We start from the raw sequence: 23027 nt of genomic DNA on the forward strand, positions 1-23027 counted from the left end.
CACACCAACTTTGAGGACAATGTTCACGCTACCAAATTTATCCCACCCACTGACAGGTGCCATGATGAGATTATCAGTGTTATTCATGTGACCTGTCAGTGGTCATAATGTTATGGCTGATTGGTATATATTTTTGTGAGATGTATCAAGTGGATAAATATTTGAGACAAAAACATCAGAATCGAACCGGGCAAAACATTGACGGTCAGGGATAATCCCTCAAGACCACAGAGCTTGCTGGTAGCTAGTCCATCTCCGTATAGTCTCTAAAGATTACGGTAGATGGTCATCCATACAATAACAGTTGAATAGCTAACCACTACACTATGTGAACTACGAGGAAATCTAAATCATTATCAGAATCTCAAATCGCATATTACGCACTACAAGTATGCACTTTACGGATGATGGTGAAGTACGTACTGTTTTGTAAATAGTAAGCTAGTATGCCAGTATTGGGACCGATGTGGACATACTACCTCGTCAGAAAATGTATTCTCGACATTACATAATTTTGTCACGCACTGAAATAGATCCAAGCAGCTGGCCCAGCGGACCTAAATTTCATGTACGTTATCACTAGTGATATGGTAGGGGTATTTTCTCATTGCCCTCCCTCTGCAGCAGACATCTGGTTGTGCTGAATGAAAAGTTCTAGTTCTAGACCTTTGTCTTTCAACATATTTGTTAGAATTACTTCAAAACTAGCTAAAGTTGCTACTTCACTCTGATACACGGGTGTACTACAACAGCAAAGGTTTGCTCAGTGAAAGGACTAAAATAGATCTACAGCGTCTACAGTGTCACAGGCATAGGGAAATTAAATGAAAGTACAGCTTTCATGATCGAACTGGGAACTCTAGACTTTTGTTCTCGACCCCATTTCACACTGATTATTTTGTCACCTTGTTTATGTAGCTAGCCCTGAAAAGTCGGTGTTAACCCTGCTCCGGATAAGAACCAGTTAGCCCTGGGCTACATTTGTTGCCAGCCCAGTTCCAAATGTGCAAGTGTGAACACATAGCTCAGGACTAAAATATCCCTTTGCTCAGGGATAAAGATTTTCTACATAAACATCAGACATAGACTTTGTTGTGCATTGATAATTAAACAAACAAGTACAGTATTTCTGAACACAAAACATAATATTTAAGGACAAAAAAATAAAACTGTGCAGTTAACCAGGGTGGCCGGGCAGCACACTGGTTACTAGCAAAGCAAAGGTTGAACGAATACCTGAACCAGTAAGAAAAATCTGTAATTTGGTTAATTAGCAAAGGAGTTAGCCCTAACTGCTCCCAGGATGTTGACGAAGAATGAAAAAATAAATGCTAAGGATTTTGAATCCCAATAATATAACGTACCTTCTCAATGTCTGATAGGGAGGAGAGGGTGACTCCCTCCAAGACCTCGGGTGCCGTGAAAGCCCTCAGGTCCTTCTGCGTCACATTCTCATCAGTGAAGGAGATGCTGCCAGAGGGCATCAACAGCAAGGACCATGGTGAGATGATGAACCCCAGGGCCGAAGGGTCTGGGCAGGGGAGAAGGACCAAGTTACAACACAGGAGGGGAGAATTTTGAATCTTTTCATTTTAGAAAAGCACATACTGAAAGGTGCAGCTTCGCTCCAAGTGGAGTAGCAGTACTTCTAATGGTTGATAATCTATACCAAACCCTTGTCCATTACAATGTGATCCAAAAAATAAAAGCTAGCAAGCTAGTAGCCTACAACACAGAGTAGGGCTCTCTCTTATTCATAATGGTATGTGTCTCATTGTTAGAACATTTTCAAATGATTCAAAATCACAACTAGTTAGAAGCAATCACAGAGACAATCATATGAGGCGAAAGTCTTACACTGCATTATAAATACGTAGTCTGTCAATTCAATGTACAGAATTTCAGAATTAAACTGAATCTAATGTACACAAACATTTGAAAGGAGAGGCGTTTCCATTCACCATGACATTTCTGTCAGGATAATGGACTGTTTCGCTCATAAAGCTAAGGGTTCAATCATTGTACCATGGTCATCTAGCTCAAAAGGAACTCAACAGACAAAATACAACTCTATATCATTGAAACAAATCATACCAAAGACATAGTTTTCTTTAATGACCCAGAATAGAATATTTGAGCTGATCTGCAAAATTCCTTTCTTTTAGCGAGTGATATTTTGCTCCTTTGAGAGGAAGAGAAAAGACAATGTTTTCAAATAAAAGTAAATAAATGTTGAATGTCTATGTTACAAGTACTTTAATGGAAAAGTTGAATGCCAGTGTAATTTTACTCAACCAAAATTATGTATGTTATTACTAGTGATATGGTAGGTGTATTTTCTCATTGCACTCCCTCTGCAGCAGACATCTTGTAGTTGTAGCAGCTCATTCAAACTCACAAATATAGAATCTTGACAATCACAAAATATATTGCATCGGAACCAAAGTATCAAGTATAAAAACAAGCTATAGTTGGATGGCAACACCCATACTAGATATTTCTGGAATTCAACAGTATCAAAACACTGAATGGACTGAAAGATCAAATTGAAATATCCCCTTATTCCCTAATACAGTGCACTATAGGGCAGGGTACCACCTAGTACACAAGCTTGGACTACTGCAGTGAGGCAGGCCCATCAGATAACCCAGATAATCATGGTTTGATCAGGCAGAGAGCCAGATTGGGCATAGGGCCAGGGACTAGTTACAGTAGCTGGCTTTCTAAAAATAGCAGAAAAGAGGCCAGGCAGCATTGTGAAATTCTGAATTAGCAGTTAACAGGTTTCATTTCATACTAAATGAGTCAACCGGTTATGAGAGTTCACATATTTTGCATTTGAAACTAAAAGAATAACAGAAATAATGAATCAAAGTTGGGATATTTATGCTCAGGCCTTTTTTAATAAGCCTCCATAAATTTGAATCTTTAGGTATGGTTTTGTAGGCAAATCACTGAATCAACCCTCAACCAAAGTAATTACTTATCCTAGCTTAATAAATCTGTCCCAACAAACATGATAACTAACAAACATATATGGAACTAACAAACCAGACATACACACACCATTCCTATAGTGGGTCTTATACGACCTCACTGGAGTGAGGGTTTAGTGTTTGGACACAGTGTTGCTCTTTCACAGCCATAACAAAATAAAACGTGACTCAAATGGCAAACTATTCCATACATAGTACACTTCCATTGACCAATGGATTATCCATGAACACCCTATGTAGTATGGTTCTTTTAAGTCATGGTCTGGTCAAAAGTAATGTAATACACAGGGACTAGAGAATCAACTCATTTCAAAGTCCAGGCTGGGTTGAGTGGATTGTACGACTAGCCTACTGAACTCTATACTGACAGTAACATCTGCGAGGCCAAATGGCTTATTTTTACAACAAGATGTAACTTAATGAAACAACTAATGAAAGTAGGGCACAAGTAACATTTTAAGCAAGTAAACAAGATGCAGGTTTTGGAAAAAATCCATTCTATGGCATTCCCATTAGCTAACAGACATTCTACGGAATATCCATTGGTTAACCAAGTAAATAGTAGAGCATGCATTTCAATGCTGATGTTTGTTGTTGATGATGGCGGTAGGAGAATGTTCTGTAGCTGTGTAATAAGTTCAGTAACATCTGGTTCTCATAGCAAATCCTTCACTCAACATTCCAGAGCAATGCACACATGTATTAGGCCACAATGTATTCAATATTGCGGTGGTAAAAGTGTAACCAATCTTTACTTTCAATGTAGTTTAACCTTTCAGTAATTGGAAAAGTTTTATTATACAATCTATCTTCACTCTTTCATATAGATTCCCAGAATATGTGCCAGTGAAAGGTGCCAGCAAGGCTCTTAGAATTTTGCCAGGTTCAGAAAGAACAGAAACATAAAAATTTAGCAGTTTGGCAGATGCTCTTATCTAGAGAGACATACAATTAATCTTAAAAACTGAGCACACTATATTTATTTGATTGGAATTAATAAAGAAATACAACACTTTTCTGAGCAATTAAAGCACTAATATAGTAAGGGAGAAAACTTATCTACCACCACTTTTTATGGCCCTACGTTTACATCACATCAGCAATGAGATCAAAGAGGTGGTGAGGAGGGATATATGCAAACTAGGAATAATGCTGGATTTACACCAGGCACTCATGGGGCGCATTCACGCTCCAAAGTGGTTTTGTTCAGTCTTCCACACGGTGTCATACCCCACCGGGATCATTTCAGAAGCAGAGCGCTGCAAGGCATCTACATTGGCAAGATCACGAGAACAACAAACAACAATAAACAATTTAGCCTTTCCAACATTGACTTCCTTCTTTTTTTGTATTTTTTCCTAGATTTTTTGGGTTCTACCATGAAGTTCTTCTATAGTTCCAGAATTGTAAAATTGTCTGCCAGTTTTTTCTGATAACATGCTGCATTCATCTTGCCATCAATTTCCACAAGATTCCCCCTGTCCCTTAAGAGCTGTTGTATTGTATTCCTTGAAACAACGTTCTTGGTCTACCTGCCCTTGGCTTGATATCAAGAGATCCCAGAATCTTCCACTTCTTAATAAATGTTTTAACAGTACTGACTGGCATTTGAAAGGCTTTGGAAAACTTTTTTCCATCTTTATAAAGTTCCATTACCTTGTTAAGGCTGATTTAGGCTTCAATGTCAAATGCATCTGCGTAGGATCCGCGGACAGCGCTGAGCCACACAGGCCAGGACAGCCAGGCCGAATAGGCTACGCGCACCAACTCCAAAAATCTAAAAACACGTAGCTATGCGTACCTGAACCACAGAGCCACCCAAACGATGATTGGTTGGATGGCGGAGGGAGGGTTTTACAGAAAGTATGGAATTCTGGCCAAATTTGACTTCCTGTATCAACAAATCAAATCTAGGAACTTTTGATAGAATAGGAGAAATTCTGGGTGAAGAGCCAGCAACTTGCCAGAAAAGATGGAAGCTGATGAGGGACACATATGTAAGAATAAAGAAGGAACTGAAGAGTAAAAGGAAGGAAAAAAGCACCTCAGTCTTATATAATGCTTTCTTGGCTGTCCGGGCACATAAAACACAGTGAAACCAACTCAAATTTTGGCGAGGACACAAGGTAAGTTCAGTTTTATTAATTGGCAAATTCATTGTTAATTACTTCTACTACAAAGTTGGCTAACTGGCCAGTAAAGACTAAAGATTATTATTAGCAACAAAGGAAACAAAAACTAAACTTAGTTGATGTTTTTCTCAATACACTTGAGTTATCCCAATGGACTGGGAGTAAAAGAACATTTTAGTCATGTTGTCTGAGAAACTAAACTGCAAGTACTAAAAGTGTATACTCCAGTGATTCTGTTGTGTTCATTTTACCAGTTGTTTGTTTGCATTGCTGCATTAATTAGCTAACTACTCAGTTAAATGTAGTTATATTTATATGTAGCTGCCACAATTGTATCTGTAGAAAAATATGTTTTATGTAAAGCAAGTTTGGCTACCTAACAATAATAGCGATATTTTGCCATGCATTAGTTATGTAAAGCAGGTTTGGCTAGCTAACAGTAACAGTATTATTTTGCCATGCTAGTTAGTTGTTCATCCAACATTAAATGCGTCAACGTGATTTTTCTTCAGATGAGTTCATAGTTTTACACAAAAGTGAAAGGGGGAGCGGGGACAGGCAACTTTAAAGTTGAATGAAATTATGTATTTCCTTGAACCTGAATAACCTTATTAGGAGAAAATTATTATAACCATCTCTTAAAGGTTATACTTGTTTTTATAAGTTAATGCATTACTTTAGTAGGCAGGGAAGAGACAAGAGTCTTGACAGTGAGGGACAGAATGGTATAGAGAACCAACAGGGGACATGGAAGAGGACAGAGTAGACCATAGTGGAAGAGGATAGGAGAGAGCTAAGAAGAGATGGAGATAATGATAAAATAAAAAGATTACTTTTATACAACGACAGTTATGTTGTGGCATAAGTTTAAAATTACTTGAAAGCAGGCATATGCCTGTTTATTTTCAGTAGTCATGTACTGCAAGCTTATGTTATGCCCCCCTCCCCACTTTAGGTTGAGTAGCCCTGTTGAATAGCAACATGTTGTCATTGCAGATGGAGTACACCAGTAGCTCATCAATCCTACAGTCATCTGAAACAGACTTGGACTCAAACATAACTCCACCTGCTGCATCAGTTGACCCCGAAGCTGAGAACAGACAACCATTAGAACCTGCCATATCTAATTACCAAAGACCTGTCCACCAAAAACAACCTAGGAGTCTCTCCAGGTACATCCTGCCTCGACTCTTCTTCATCCTCTTAGAGAGCACCAAAGAAAATTAGGAAGAACGTTGACCTTACAGCTCAACTTAACCTTCTGGATCAGAGCAGAAAAAAGGGAAGAGAGACATGCCATGCCCGCTTCAGAGTTTGATGATGATATTGCTAGATTTTGTCACACCATAGGTGAACTGATCCGCGAACTGCCACAACACAAAAGGTCTAGCCAAGTTCAAAATCCATCAGCTTTTATTTGAGGTGGGGAAAGAATACACACCCCGATGTGGCTAAAGTAATCCTTTTCAAAGTGACTAAATAACTTTGTGATTTGAGTCAAAATAATTTGCATACATTATGGATGTTGGCCTTTTGAGTTATTCGATTCAATATTTTTACATTTTATTCATTATTTGATTCAAAATGCAGAGAAAGTGCATGTTTGAACAAAATACTTGAATGCACTCTCTGCATTTTAAATAGGTTTAAATAAGCTCTTTTCACTGTTTGCAATACTTTGTTACACTTACAATCATACATACAAATATTTAACAAAATAAAGAGGTTCTTTAAATGTGTATGTCCATAATTCATTGATAGCTCAGTAGGCTATCCCTCAGCACCGTATCCTGCCATGGCAAATGAAAAACCTCATCAGGTCATTGCAGACTCCAACAGCAGCCCTAGAGGCTCTCCCTGCATCAGCCAAGTTGCCTCCCTCTGTAACCTGTCTTCTCCACTCCCTGGCTGTGCCTCGCCATTGACCAAAAGAGTCTTTGGAATTAGGTGGCATATACTTTGTTGCAGCTGTGTTGGCAGCATCTGTATAGGCCTTCACATGTGTACATTTGTCTGGTAGGAATTCCCACGGTCTGCCTAGAATTCTCCACCTTGCGGCCATCATACCAAATGAGTTCTCAATCCCACGTCTAGCCCGTGAATGTTGATAGTTGTAAATCCTCTTGCTTTTGTTCAGATTGGTTTCAGACAGGTTTCTTATTATTGCATTCCATTAACAATATTTTATCATGTAGATTGTGATATTTACACAAACAGCAGAAACACTACAACCATGGTTTTCTGGGTAAAAATTGGGAATCGCGCATTTGCGAAAACAAAAATAATATATCCGTACACCTATATTATCAGCGCATATGTGATTTCAATTATTGCACTGTAGAGCCCTGAATAAAAGTATATATTTTTTTTTTTTGAATGGGTGTGTCCTCACGTAGAATGCAAAACTATGTTGAGACCAGGGCTCTGTAGTGGCCAAACTAATACTCTGAATGTAGCATCTGCAGGCTGTTGCTAAAAGTAGGTTATAATCATCTTTACATGCAGTGAAGGATAATTATTTTCAAAGACAGACATTTCTTCAGTCAACGCATGTATTTTGGGGCCAGATGACATACTGAGCAAGCGCTTCACTGGGTTTCCTTCTGACACTCAAGGAAGTGATTTTAAAGTTCAGATGCAGACAGCTTTTTGCATTTTCTGTCTTCTAAATGTCCAGGTTCTATTTTTTTACATTACAATTCTTTACACCTTCTAACAAGATATCAATTTCCTTTTGGACAACACCCATTCCTTTTATTGTATCTATGTTTATTTGTAGGACAAATGTTAATGAGGCAGCATTTACTTATTATGCTGCGCAGAGTAACTGCTAGAAAAGAGGTGCTCCAAGTTGACCACTTTTACATCTAAGCTAAAAACATTTGTTTTCTAATGCCTTTCATTCATCTTTTAAAAAACATTTAGCCCTCTGAGGGCTCAACATAAAAACAAACTACTGGCCCCCAATTTTCTTTTACTGTCCCTCCTTCCAAAAGTTGCAATTTATCATCAGCATTAAAACATATAACCAAATACTTTTGTTACTTAACATGTTTAATCCTTTATGAAATGCATTCTGGATATAAAAAAACAAATATAACATTTATTTCATCACATTTCTAATTATAAAAAATAATAAAAAGAAAAACCAAAACATTTGACTTTTAAACAAAACAAACTTATTCATCCCCAGGGGAACAAGGCGAATAGCTGGTCAGTCTTAGTTACTAGGTATGCGGTTGTACAATCACCCAATGGGCATTTGCATTTAAATTCCTGACCAGTATGGTCAAGGGCCTTGAAGACTGATTGTCAGCCACCCGTTTGGCTGTCATGCAGTCCAGGTGCTATTGGCATGGCTGATTAGGGACTGCTTGTGAAAGTTGTAAAAAGACCCACGTGTCAGCTCTAGCCGGGAACTTACGACAGACGACACAGTGTATCTGAGTTCCATCGAAGTCAAAACAGGTAAATACATTTTCGCACTGATGTAAAATGTTGGCTTTTGTTCGAGTTATCCTTTGCTGCCATCTTTTTTAAAAGTTTTATTGAAAAACAACATCAGCCAGTCACGTGTCACATCAGTGCTCAACTCTTGACTGGTGCGTGCAAAGAACTGCAAGGTAGTTATTTGTGAGTGTACCAGATTACGAAACAATTAGAGGATGTCAAGGTTATAATGCAGTTATTTTTTTCAATTCCAATTGCCCGATCAGGACAGTCACTTGCTAGTTTTATTAGTCCAGACTTTACCTTTTACTGGCACGGGCCATCTTTGTGGTCAAGCCCTGCCTCTTAAATGCAATGTTTTATTTGTATGCTTTGTGATTTATGCTAAAAGAATATACAGGTGCTGGACACAAAATTTGAATATCATCAAAAAGTTGATTTATTTCAGTAATTCCATTCAAAAAGTGAAACTTGTATAATGTAGACATTCATTCCACACAGACTGATATATTTGAAATGTTCATTTCTTTTAATTTTGATGATTATAACTGACAACTAATGAAAACCCCAAATTCAGTATCTCAGAAAATTTTTATATTGTGAAAAGGTTCAATATTGAAGACACCTAGTGCCACACTCTAATCAGCTAATTAACCCAAAAAACCTGCAAAGGCCTTTAAATGGTCTCTCAGTCTAGTTCTGTAGACAACAGAATCATGGGGAAGACTGCTGACTTGACAGCTGTCAAAAGGAGGGCAAGACACAAAAGGTCTTAGCTCAAGAGGCTGGCTGTTCACAGAGCTCTGTGTCCAAGCACATTAATAGAGAGGCGAAGGGAAGGAAAAGATGTGGTAGAAAAAAGTGTACAAGCAATAGGGATAACCGCACCCTGGAGAGGACTGTGAAACAAAACCCATTCAAAAATGTGGGGGAGATTCACAAAGAGTGGACTGCAGCTGGAGTCAGTGCTTCAAGAACCACCACGCACAGATGTATGCAAGACATGGGTTTCAGCTGTCGCATTCCTTGTGTCAAGCCACTCCTGAACAAGACACAGCATCAGAAGCGTCTCGCCTGGGAGAGGACTGGACTGCTGCTGAGTGGTCCAAAGTTATGGTCTCTGATGAAAGTAAATTTTGCATTTCCTTTGGAAATCAAGGTCCCAGAGTCTGGAGGAAGAGAGGAGAGGCACATAATCCACGTTGCTTGAAGTCCAGTGTAAATTTTCCATAGTCAGTGATGGTTTGGGGTGCCATGTCATCTGCTGCTGTGTTTTCTGTCAACGCAGCCGTCTACCAGGAAGTTATTGAGCACTTCATGCTTCCTGCTGCTGACCAACTTTGTGGAGATGCAGATTTAATTTTCCAACAGGACTTGGCACCTGCACACAGTGCCAAAGCTACCAGTACCTGGTTTAAGGACCATGGTATCCCTGTTCTTAATTGGCCAGCAAACTCGCCTGACCTTCACCCTATAGAAAATCTATGGGGTATTGTGAAGAGGAAGATGCGATACGCCAGACCCAACAATGCAGAAGAGCTGAAGGCCACTATCAGAGCAACCTGGGCTCTCATAACACCTGAGCAGTGCCACAGACTGATCGACTCCATGCCACACCGCATTGCTGCATTAATTCAGGCAAAAGGAGCCCCAACTATGTATTGAGTGCTGTACATGCTCATACTTTTCATGTTCATACTTTTCAGTTGGCCAACATTTCTAAAAATCTTAAGTAATATTCTAATTTTCGGGGGGATACTGTATTTGGGATTTTAGTTGTCAGTTATAATATTCACAATTAAAAGAAATAAACATTTGAAATATATCAGTCTGGGAGTAATGAATGAATGAATATAATATACAAGTTTAACTTTTTGAATGGAATTACTGACATAAATCAACTATTTGATGATATTCTAATTACATGGCCAGCACCTATATAGTATGCATGATGTTTGTTTTTTCTTTTTAGGCCTAATAATGTACAGCATTTTGAATTGCCCCTGTGTATAAAATGTCCAATACAAAAACTTGCCTTTACCTCATTCTAATGATATTGTTTTTATGAGATAATACACACAATGCCCAGAGACACAGCTTCAACAAGTTTCTAAAGTTGCCAAATACTTTCGCACAGTACATTAGATCATATTGTTTCAATTTTCCATTTCAAAAGCACATTTTGGGGAAGGGGTCTGCATTTTTTATTATTTTTAAATGTTAAAAGAAAACTTAGTTGATGTGGTTGTTACTACAGCAGTACATTTTGTTTAATAGAATACATTTATGTTATGATTTTAGATTTGTATTGCAGACAGTAACCAAATAAATATTGGACACATTAGCTTAAAAAAATCCCTCCAAATGTCTTTTGGTCATTAATGCTAGGAGTACAGTACAAATCTTCCAAAATGGCCCAGCAGACTTGGTATAAGCCAATGTTTCTGGTGCACATGTACTGCTGCAGAATTGGTTTAAATCAATACCAATGTCCTATCAGCAAAATAGCTTACATTTTTCCTGAATAACACCAAAACAAACATTTCCTAGATTTCATACCCTCAAGATTTCATGCAAGAAAGAGAAAGTGATCAAAGTAGCTGATCTACATCAAAAGTTACATTGTTGAAATTTTATAGAGCATTGGGACTCACAGGGTTTTTTAAACAATGGTATCTTTTGAATTTTGAAGAAAGTTCTTTATTTTGTGGAGGCTACAATTGCAAAAAATGCAAGACCCTTCATTCCATTAGGACTAAAAGTAATGTTGTATTTCCTTTCAGTTATGCACATTATCAAAAGACTTTGAAATCAATCATAAGTCTATTAAGATAAAGAGAAGATTACTTAAAGGGATAGTTAATCCAAAATCACTTCAAACTACATTCAGTAATCGGTCACGGTAGCATACATTTTTAAACTGTACACTGACGAAACAGCGGTTTGCTGAATTCAAACAGGCACTAGCGAACTATTTCCTATAGCCACCATACACAGCTTCTGTTCTTCGTTAGTGATGTCATCGAGTTGAGCATGAACTTTAACCTCAACAAGCTATGTTAAGATCGGTTGCTTTACCTAACTTTCAAAAATTGCTGCTAGTTTACACTTATGTACAAGCTCCGTAGCTACTCTCCAAGCTTCTATTTGGTAAATTCATCATCGGTGTATTATTGCTAGAACAAGTAAGGCTATATCCCTAGATTAATTTTTTTTTGTCAGACATAATATTCTCTCTCAAGCAAAGTTTGGCGGTCCGAGGTGAACATCAAATACAAAATAACTTGCTTTCTAGCCAGCGTATACTAACTTTCATTTACTGTGTATACCCTCTCTTCCCAAACAAACGTGTGGATTGTTAAACTGACCGGTAAACACAGGAAGTAGCAGTTTATTTGAAATGAGAATTATATTGTGAAAATGTAAACTTTTAGAGGAATACAACATCGATATGTTCTTTGAGGTAAAGAACAACACTTGTCTTAGTTTGGAGTGGTTTAGAGTAGTTTTCCGCTTGCAATGTAGCTTTGTGATAGAAGTAAGTACAGTTTCCACTCATTAATATGTACGATGCTAATAATGCTATGATGCTAATAAGAGAGAGCTGAATAATGGACTGTCACGAAATATGATTTTTGGATGAACTATTCTTATAAAAGCAATTAAAGAAAAGTCACAATGTTAAGATACCCTGATGTCCTTACACAGCTTTAGCTCTGGTCTTGGCCATTGTGGAGAGGTTGGAGTCTGTTTGATTGAGTGTGTGGACAGGTGTCTTTTATACAGGTAACGAGTTCAAACAGGTGCAGTTAATACAGGTAATGAGTGGAGAACATTAGGGCATCTTAAAGAAAAACAAACAGGTCTGTGAGAGACGGAATTCTTACTGGTTGGTAGGTGATCAAATACTTATGTCATGCAATTAAATGCAAATTAATTATTTAAAAATCATTCAATGTGATTTTCTGGATTTTTGTTTTAGATTCCGTCTCTCACAGTTGAAGTGTACTGTTATGGAAGTTTTAAATTAAGGTGCATTTGAGAAATGTCTGTCTTTCCATTAGCTGGTATGTAAATCTTTACTTTGATTGTGACATACGTCTGTATAATATCAGAGGATTATTAGGTATTTGGGCCATGTCCTCCTGCCTAGACAAAGAAGGGTGTCAGTCCTTTCTGTTCCTTAGGAATGTAGGAGAGGGGGATCTGGTGTTTGTCTTAGGGGGAATTCTTGATTGGTCACAGCAGAGTATAGGGTTAATCATCTACCTATCTGTAGGTTGTCTTTATCAAGGATACTTTATTGTCCCCGAGGGGCAATTATTTGTACAGCAAGCAGAAAAAAAAACACAAAAACACAACACACATACACCATAGTATAGAAGCACACAATCTCTAAGCCTCTAAAACACACTATTTAGAAAACAATACAATAAAAACATCTTAAAACAGTTCTGACAATTTGTTTAAAATCGAGATAGAAGTCGGGATAAGAGAGTTTCTAAATCTATTTGACCTGCATCTGGGCATGGAGTACCTACGGCCTGAGGGAAGTAGCTTAAACTGGCAGCACAAAGGATGACTAGGGTCAGCTGCAATAGCTTGGGCCTTCTTCGCTACTCGGTTGGAATAAGTGTGAGGAAGGGGGGAGAAGTTAATGCCTGCAATTTTACTACACGTCCTCACAATACTCTCTAGTCGTTTTTTATTTTTTGTGGACAAGGAACCAAACCAGCAGATAAAACAAAAGGTTAAGACAGACTCGATAAAACAAGAGTAAAACATTCTCATCAAAGTATGATCAATGTTAAAATTCCTCAATCTACGATAGAAATGCATACGCTGCTGGGCTTTGGTGCAAACAGCATCAGTGTGTGACTCAAAGCATAGCTTGCTGTCAATTATTGTGCCAAGGTACTTGTATTCTTTAACTATCTCAATCGGTTTACCATCAATGATAGTGAGGGGTAGAGGGAGGCTCTGTTTCCTAAAATCAATAATTAATTCTTTTGTTTTAGAGACATTCATATTTAAAAAGGAACGCTTACACCAATCGTTAAAATCGTTCACAATTGGTCCATGGTCAGTCGCACTTCCATTTAAAAGAGACACAATGGCCGAGTCGTCTGCACATTTTAGGATCTATCTACCATCATATTGTGAGCGGCATTCATTAGTGTATAAAACAAAAAGAAGAGGAGAGAGGACACATCCTTGGGGGGAGCCGGTAGAAGATAGAAGATTGCCAGAAAAGGCACCATTAACTTTAACCCTTTATGTTCCCCTCAAGGGTTGAGAAAGTTAACCAGATGGGGGAGGACAACATGTGACTTGTTTGAAACCTAGGACATGTGATAGAACAGAGGAAATGTGTTTCATTGACAAGGCAGATGGGAAACAACTTAACACACCCCTTTTTCTATGTAATATATACGGATTGTGCATGTATGGAGTTAGAGACTCCTCAGACGATTATGTTTGTAAGCGGTTGACATGTCTCTCTCATTTGCAAATTATATTAAAATGGTGCCTAGAGAATTTTGTCTCCGTTTCTTACTCCTTTAAGAGTGTAGATCGATGGAATTACCATCACAGTACCTATGATAAAAATGACAGACCTCTACATGCTTTGTAAGTAGGAAACCTGCAAAATCGTCAGGGTATCAAATACTTGTTCTCCCCACTGTATATTGTAAATACGTCAATATGCAGTTGCTTACACAGTATAATTCTCTGTATGATTCTCGTGTTAAACACCAAGTAAAAAAACAAAATGTCAGACTAATGTAAAAACATTTAACTGAATGAAGGCCTGCAATGAACACTAGATAAAGGCTTCTGTTTACTACATAATTTAAACCATCCATCCATCCATCTTCAACCGCTTATCCGGGGCGGGGTCGCGGGGGCAGCAGTCTAAGCAGGGATGCCCAGACTTCCCTCTCCCCAGACACTTCCTCTAGCTCTTCCGGGGGGACACCGAGGCGTTCCCAGGCCAGCCGGGAGACATAGTCCCTCCAGCGTGTCCTAGGTCTTCCCCAGGGTCTCCTCCCGGTGGGACGGGACCGGAACACCTTCCCAGGAAGGCGTTCCGGAGGCATCCGAAAAAGATGCCCAAGCCACCTCAGCTGACCCCTCTCGATGTGGAGGATACATCGACTGCATTACTGCAGAAGCTGCACCGATCCATCTGTCAATCTCCCGTTCCATCTTTCCCTCACTCGTGAACAAGACCCCTAGATACTTAAACTCCTCCACTTGAGGCAGGCACTCTCCACCAACCTGAAGTGGGCAAGCCACCCTTCTGGTGGTACTGTTTTTCATCCGCTTCACACTTGGCTGCAAACCGTCCCAGTGCACGCTGAAGGTCCTGGTTAGAAGGGGCCAACACGACAACATCATCTGCAAAGAGCAGAGACGAAATTGTGTGGTCCCCAAACCTGACACCCTCCGGCCCCTGGCTGCGCCTAGAAATTCTGTCCATAAAAATTACGAACAGAACCGGTGACAAAGGGCAGCCCTGCCGGAGTCCAACATGCACTGGGAACAAGTCTGACTTACTGCCGGCATGCGGACCCAGGACCCCATATTCCCCAAGCACCCTCCACAAGATGCCGCGAGGGACACAGTCGAATGCCTTCTCCAAATCCACAAAACACAAAACACAACTCCAACACCCCGTAGAGGGTATAGAGCTGGTCCAGTGTTCCACGGCCTGGACGAAAACCACACTGTTCCTCCTGAATCCGAGGTTCTACTATCGGCCGTATTCTCCTCTCCAGAACCCTGGCATAGACTTTCCCGGGGAGGCTGAGAAGTGTGATCCCCCTATAGTTGGAACACATCCTCCGGTCCCCCTTCTTAAAAAGAGGGACCACCACCCCGGTCTGCCATCCCAGAGGCACTGTCCCCGACCGCCACGCGATGTTGCACAGGCGTGTCAACCAAGACAGCCCCACAACATCCAGAGACTTGAGGTACTCAGGGCGGATCTCATCCACCCCCGGTGCCTTGCCACCGAGGAGTTTCTTGACCACCTCAGTGACTTCAGCCCGGGTGATGGACGAGTCCACCTCTGAGCCCTCATCCTCTGCTTCCTCAATGGAAGAAGTGACAGCGGGATTGAGGAGATCCTCGAAGTACTCCTTCCACCGCCCGACGACATCCTCAGTTGAGGTCAACAGCTGCCCACCTCTACTGTAAACAGCGTTGGTAGGGCACTGTTTCCCTCTCCTGAGGCGCCGGATGGTTTGCCAGAATCTCTTCGAGGCCAGCCGATAGTCCTTCTCCATGGCCTCACCGAACTCCTCCCAGGCCCGAGTTTTTGCCTCCACAACCACCCGGGCTGCAGCCCCACAAGCCAAACAGGCTTGATAGGACTCCTTCTTCAGCTTGACGGCATCCCTTACTTCCGGTGTCCACCACCGGGTTCGGGGATTGCCACCTCGACAGGCACCGGAGACCTTACGGCCACAGCTCCGAGCCGCCGCTTCGACAATGGCGGTGGAGAACATGGTCCACTCGGTCTCAATATCTCCAGCCTCCCTTGGGCCTGCCGAGTCTGTCCAGCTTCCTCCCCCGCCATCGGATCCAACTCACCACCAGGTGGTGATCAGTTGACAGCTCCGCCCCTCTCTTCACCCGAGTGTCCAAGACATACGGCCGCAGGTCAGATGTGACGACAACAAAGTCGATCATCGACCTGCGGCCTAGGCTACATTAAAATGCTCTAGAATTTGCTCCTCTGGTTGTTTGTAGGGCAAACCTATTGACCAAAACTGTTAAAATAGGCACAATGGCCTATTGGCCACTGTCTGAAAATGTATATTAAAGTGGGTACAGCCTCTTAGTGTTCACTAATTGCGTACCGGAAGTTGCAAATACTTAAATAATAACTTGAAGTAACCCAAAGAATTAGGGGGAACCACTTCATTGACACAGTATCAACTTGGATATAGAAAACAAATGAAGTGTGAAAAGAAGAGGCCCAAGTATTGGAATAGTGGTCACTGACTTGCAAGTGGTTGAATACTGGCTCAGCATTGCCCAGGTTGGTCATACTCTAAGAAAAGGTTCTTGGAGTATCCAAGAAGTATATCGTCGCTGTGGGGCGGAAGCCTCATATCTCTAAAATCACAACTTTTCAGGAAATGATTGAACACAGCACATTCAAAGTTGGTATTGTGTTGGTATTCAATATCTGTCCATTCACAAATGGACAGATATTGCATGTGTCATTATATCATTAATATTTTACCAAAATCAAGCTCAAATGGAGTTACAAGGTTTTTGAATAGTGAATGGGGAGATACGTGTTTTGTCCAATATTGATCAGAACTGCCGCATCTGAAGCAGTAATACCGCATTTCCAGTACCAGGGATACACCGGTGATTTATGCTAATGTTGGCTCCAGACTTTCCTGTTTCCACTATACCTTTGGTACCAAGTACTTAAGGAGGGGCTCAGGTGGGGAGGGAGGAATAAAACAATCAAAAAGGCAATATTTTTCTGCCAATAAAATAAGCAACAACGCCAGGCTCAGTTTGTTTATAATACGGCATTTGAACTTGAGTAATAAAATGAATTTATTCCTCAAATGTGACTGGCTCCTTCTCCAACTACACTTGTGACACTGCAACTGTAAGCCAGTGTAAGTAGTTTGTCAAAACTATCTACCGTTTTATACAAAGATTTGGGAGAATTCGGAGGCTGTGTCTCGGTCTCAGAGCTTCGTTTTTCTATTGAATCACGTTCAGTCATTCCAACTCTTTCTGTTGTGAGTCTTTGCTTCCCTGCGCTATTGCTTTATTTTCATAATTTTTTCATCAGGGATCTCTGTTAGATCGGATGAAAACCATTACGAGAAGACTAAAAGCTAAGCAGATGATACACGCTGCTATTTAAATAGCACAATATGGCGCATTATCACAGCACGTAACGCAAACCCGCCATAAGTCCAGGGCTTGACACCAAGTGAGAGCCAGGCCTCTTGGCCACGGCCAAGCGGCTGATTGGCGTGGGAACAGAAATATTTCTGGAATTTAGGGTATAATAAGTGTTTGGCACCTGTGGAAATGTTATCATCAACTTACAGGTTACAAACCTTATTGTAGCTGTGTGCTCTGTTTTCCTGTCGTTTAATACATTTGCCCAAAATCTCTTGTTATGAAATATTAAGTGCTATGAACATGCTATTGAAGACATTATTGTGTATGACTAGACGGCAATTGCTTTATTTTCTTTATTTTTATCAGGAATCTGTTTGTTAGATCCAATGAAAACCATCACAAGACGACAACGATATGAACAACTCTCAAGTCTACCCCAAAAGGTTCTTCAAATGGTTCTTTGAGAAACCATTCTCACAGGTTCTTTGAATAACCCGTAAAGGACCCTCCAAGAAATTATTTTTTAGGGTGCAGATAAATATCAATTAACAATTCTGCCTTGTCACATTGTGCTCTTACAACACCTTGCTTTTGCAGAACTTTGCTAAGTTGGCTTTCTTATGCCAATTCTGCACATGCAACATTTTAGAATAGATTTTAATTACTTGACATGTCAAATCAAACTTGTCTATTATGTGATGCATTTTGTTTCTTTGACGTTTTCATAATGACATATACAAAAACGCAAATGGCAATTTGTGGTGTAAAGCCCTAAGGACAGGTCAAAGTGACACAGCATCAGAGAGTTGAGTGGAATCAAAACATTGGATACTTAGAAGAGAACAACAAATAAGGCTATGACAGAAGGTTGCCATGATAAACTGGAGGACAGGACAAAGAAGCAAACTACAGATAATGACAGTAAGGTCAGGTTTTAAAAGGTTTGACATGAACTCCACTCATCTGACAGGACCAGAGAAACAGGAGGAACAGGATGACAAACAAGCACACACACACAAACACAAAGTAGTCACAAGATTCATGACAGTGTTAGAGCCAGAAAGACAAGCAAGGATGAATCAAAAAAGGTGAGTCAGAGAAAAGCCGGTTTGATGCTGCGCGCCAAATGGCAAGATATTCCCTATACAGTCCCCTGGATACCCAAAGTGCAGTACATAAGGAATAGGGTGCAATTTGGGACTTGGAACTTTACTTTGCAAAACTACTACACACGCAAGACACATTGCTAGGCAACCAGAGTTTTCTGTGTTGACCTTAGGGAGTTGCTGATTGTCCTTAGACAAGAAACTATCTACCACACAGATTGTATGTACAGTGAGGGAAAAAATATTTTATCCCCTGCTGATTTCGTACGTTTGTCCACTGATAAAGAAATGATCAGTCTATAATTTTAATGGTAGGTTTATTTGAACAGTGAGAGACATTACAACAACAACAACAAAAAAATCGTCCCTTTGAAGTTGTTCTGTCCCCTTAGCAGAAAAACACCCCCAAAACATAATGTTTCCACCTCCGTGTTTGACGGTGGGGATGGTGTTCTTGGGGTCATAGGAAGCATTCCTCCTCCTCCAAACATGGCAAGATTTTGGTCTCACCTGACCACAACAATTCCACCCAGTTCGCTTCTGAATCATTCATCTGTTCATTGGCAAACTTCAGACAAGCCTGGGCATGTGCTTTCTTGAGCAGGGGGACCTTGCGGGCGCTGCAGGATTACAGTCCTTCACGTCGTAGTGTGTTACCATTTGTTTTCTTGGTGACTATGGACCCAGCTGCCTTGAAATCATTGACAAGATGTGTGCTCCTAATCTCAGCTCATTACCTGTATAAAAGACACCTGGGAGACAGAAATCTTTCTGATTGAGAGGGGACGAAATACTTATTTCCCTCATTAAAATGCAAATCAATTTATAAAAATGTTGACATGCATTTCTCTGGATTTTGTTGTTGTTATTCACTCTCTCACTGTTCAAATAAACATAACATTAAAATTATAGACTGATCATTTATTTGTCAGTGGGCAAACGTACAAAATCTGCAGGGGATAAAAAAAAATAATCCCTCACTGTATGTATTAGGGGTGAGAACAAATATAGTTGAATTATCAACATTTGGACAAGGATGGCATTTATTGACAAATTAATCTAATTTTCTAAAGAAATCTGTACTTCCGACTGACTCACTTGGCGGCAGTAATGACAGGTTATTTCTATATACTAAACAGGTCTGGCTATCGGCCAAGTACAGGAAATTATCACGGCTAGCGATAGCATACCTGTGCATCCCGGCAACATCTGTAGCCTACCGGCTGAAAGGGTTCTCTCAGCTGCGGGCCTGAGAGTCAGACTACTTAAGCCTACTTCTGGAGTATGTGGACATGCAAATTTTTCTAAACAAGAATAATTATCATAATAATATGGACATTGCCTAATGATTCTTTACATTTTTGTTTAGACCTTGCATCTATGGATGCGCTAGCCAGATTCTGTTTGGGTTTTGTTCATTAATTTTATACAATATTCCTATTAAGCTTCCTTCCAATGATATTTTTTTATTCACTGGAATGCATCGGTAGGTTGGTTTGATTTAATGCAGACTGTAATGTAACTTTGTTAGTCTATATACTAAGTGTAGTTTTGTTTGGAAAGTATGGTTTTAAGGGACTGGTCTAATACATTTTGTTGTTATGGCCAGAAAACATTGACACAAAGATGTTAGCTAACGTAAGGCAATTGGTACATCTCTGCACGATTTAATGGGAGAGATTGCGTGTTTTTACAACATTTATAGCCCATTCTCAATTTAAAAAGATTTATTATTTGAAATAAATCACTTGTTAAAAAATACTAACGCCTTGACAGGCCTATGCATTACATTATTTGCTACTGTTATGGCACTTCTCAATCTGAATGTCTCCCAAGTAAAAGTATATCAAGCCTAACTGTTTATACTAAAACACTATTGAGGTTGTTAACTACATTTTTAAATAAAACATTGAATTTATTGCACAACATATTACAATTTATATTCTTTTTAGTACCACTCTTTTTGTGGGTGGGGTCAGCTATTCGATGACAAAAGCTGAGTAATTATTGATAGTGAAAATATGTCATGCACTTCCCCAGTGTGAGTGTGTGCATATATTATTTCATTTTTTTATCTATTAATTATCCCCCAAAAAAAGCACAGAAAAAATAGTCAATTTGTTCAAACATTGTGATTGTACTTTCGCAATATGTACACGTGCGCCATGTCAATAAAGTGAATTGAATTGATTGTGAAAGAAAAAGAGAATCCAAAAAAGAACAATATAGGTGGCGTCAGAAATCGCCACGGAGAGACTGCGAGTGTGAGTACCTCTGTGGAACAGCTCCTGGAGGCTCTCAGCACTCTGACTAAGGACGGCCCAAACCTCCTCCTCCTGAAGTGGACCACCTCGCACCTCAAGAGCTTCAGCTAGAGACACATGCATCGTTCCTGCAGCAGAGAAACAGACACATTTACACTTATAAGACTAAATGAGGATACTGACTAACATTGCTTATTTTAGAAACATTAATGATAATAATAGCACAAATGTTAATTAGTTACATATGTGAAACCACGCTTAAACTTTTCATATTTGTCACAACATGACAAAGTCAGTCACATAACACTACAGAATTTTTCTGTAGAATCAGACAGAAGCTTTGGATTAACAGATAATAAAGAAACGTTCTTATCAAATACGATTCTCAAATCAGCCCTTCAAAAAAAAAAAGTTTGTAAATGTTCAGGGAATTTCAAATTGATACCATACAATCATTAATTACAGAACAACTTGTGAATTCAGAACCTGAATGGGTCAGAGGGCCAGCTCTCTCCCCATGCCATCGCTTAACGTTTGATTACAGTAATCTACAGCCAAGGAGTCCAATATCATGACGATTCCCATGATTAGTGAGAAAAACAGCACTCCATTCAAAAAGCTGTTAGGTAATTTCTGAAAAGAAATTGTGGAGGGAGAGTGAGAGAATGTTTGCAGAAATGCTCTGTGTGACTGCAGTGCTTTGCCTCCTGATTCATTCCAAATAACTAAAGCAAAGCAGCTTACTGCTCCCTTCAGATATCAAGGGCAATAACTTTTTGGAGAAAAATACTTTCTGTATCCTTGAGCATTGAACTATACATTTACCTGTGTAATTTTTGATACATCTGGAGTGTAAATACATTTATTGGAATCTAATACAGCTCCGGAGAAAATTAAGAGACCACTGCACCTTTTACTTTCTTTTCCAAAAAACAACTTTTTTGCAGTGGTCTCAGTTTTTTCCAGAACTGTAGATAATTAAATGCATGTAGTTTGTGTCTCATCTGAATTCTCAGCTAATGTCCTGTCAAAAATGTTAGGCATTAGGACACGGTAGCAAAACGCTTTACAATAGAAAATTACCAGTTCATGTTGGACAAATTCTGGTTATTCCCTCCTTGTGTCAGTCTTCTATCAGGTGCCTAATGATCATTACCCTGGGCTGGGTCCATAACGTCAAAATGAGGACTAATCTCTGATTCCATGCTATAACAGCATCTTTTCCAACAAGGGCAGACACATTGAAGACATATTAATGTTGAAAGAGACCATTTTGGTAATTATTTGGTTGATTCTTACTAATGACCTGATTGGATCTGAATGAAGCCGCTAATTACGACCCGCAAATAAATCTATATAAAAATGTCTGATGCAAGCAACTGGCTATATCCATGCTAGGATGCATTGTGTCCTAGTGAAAACATCAAACCATCTCTATAGCTCATTCATGTCATGCTCTCCTCCAGCTGAGGCCAAAGTCACATGCTTCTACAGCACACTGAATTGGGCTCACTCCAGGCCTTTGCAGAGCAGACTGGCTGAGAAGTAGATTTAAAAATCTGTGTGAGTGTGAGGAATAAAACAGGAAATTATTATAACATTAAATTAGAAGAGCAGAGAGGGCCCCAGACTGCGGCAGTCAGCCACACAGCACATCCTCATCATTGCAGGCACAAAATTGTCTCATTGCTGCCCAGCAGAATGTTCTGAGCAGTTTTCAGTTCCGATATAGCTATGTGCTTATCAATGTCTAAATTAATCAACAAAAAAATTCTGAGTATACACCGATCAGACATAACATTATGACCACTGACAGGTGAAGTGAATTACACTGATGATCTCATTATCATGGCATCTGTCAGTGAGTGGGATGTTTTAGGCAGCAAGTGAACATTCTGTCCTCAAAGTTGATGTGTTAAAAACAGGAAGAATGGGCAAGCGTAGGGATCTGAGTGACTTTGACAACGGCCAAATTGTAATGGCTAGATCACTGGGTCAGAGCATCTCCAAAACAGCAGCCCTTGTGGGTGTTTCCGGTCCGCAGTGGTCAGTACCTATCAAAAGTGGTCCAAGGAAGGAAAAGCGGTGAACCAGCGACAGGGTCATGGGCGGCCAAGGCTCACTGATGCATGTGAAGAGTGAAGGCTGGCCCGTGTTGTCCGATCCAACAGACGAGCTACTGTAGCTCAA

General features: G+C 39.9%; 1 protein-coding gene across 7 annotated transcripts in view; it reads right to left on the bottom strand.

The window, feature by feature from the left end:
* The window catches only part of ptpn13 (protein tyrosine phosphatase non-receptor type 13), a 151613-nt gene that overhangs the window by 122763 nt on the left and 5823 nt on the right, over positions 1–23027 (bottom strand). For all 7 annotated transcript variants that reach the window (XM_034296911.1, XM_034296908.1, XM_034296907.1 and 4 more), the window contains exons 2-3: positions 20846–20965; positions 1365–1531 (exon numbers count right to left, since the gene is read on the bottom strand). In XM_034296911.1, coding sequence (XP_034152802.1) covers positions 1365–1531; positions 20846–20960 — 282 coding nt within the window. In that variant the 5' untranslated portion in view covers positions 20961–20965. The remainder of the gene's footprint in view (positions 1–1364; positions 1532–20845; positions 20966–23027) is intronic.

Source organism: Esox lucius, chromosome 14, assembly GCF_011004845.1.
Source record: "Esox lucius isolate fEsoLuc1 chromosome 14, fEsoLuc1.pri, whole genome shotgun sequence".
In the NCBI taxonomy this organism is placed as follows: Eukaryota; Metazoa; Chordata; class Actinopteri; order Esociformes; family Esocidae; genus Esox; species Esox lucius.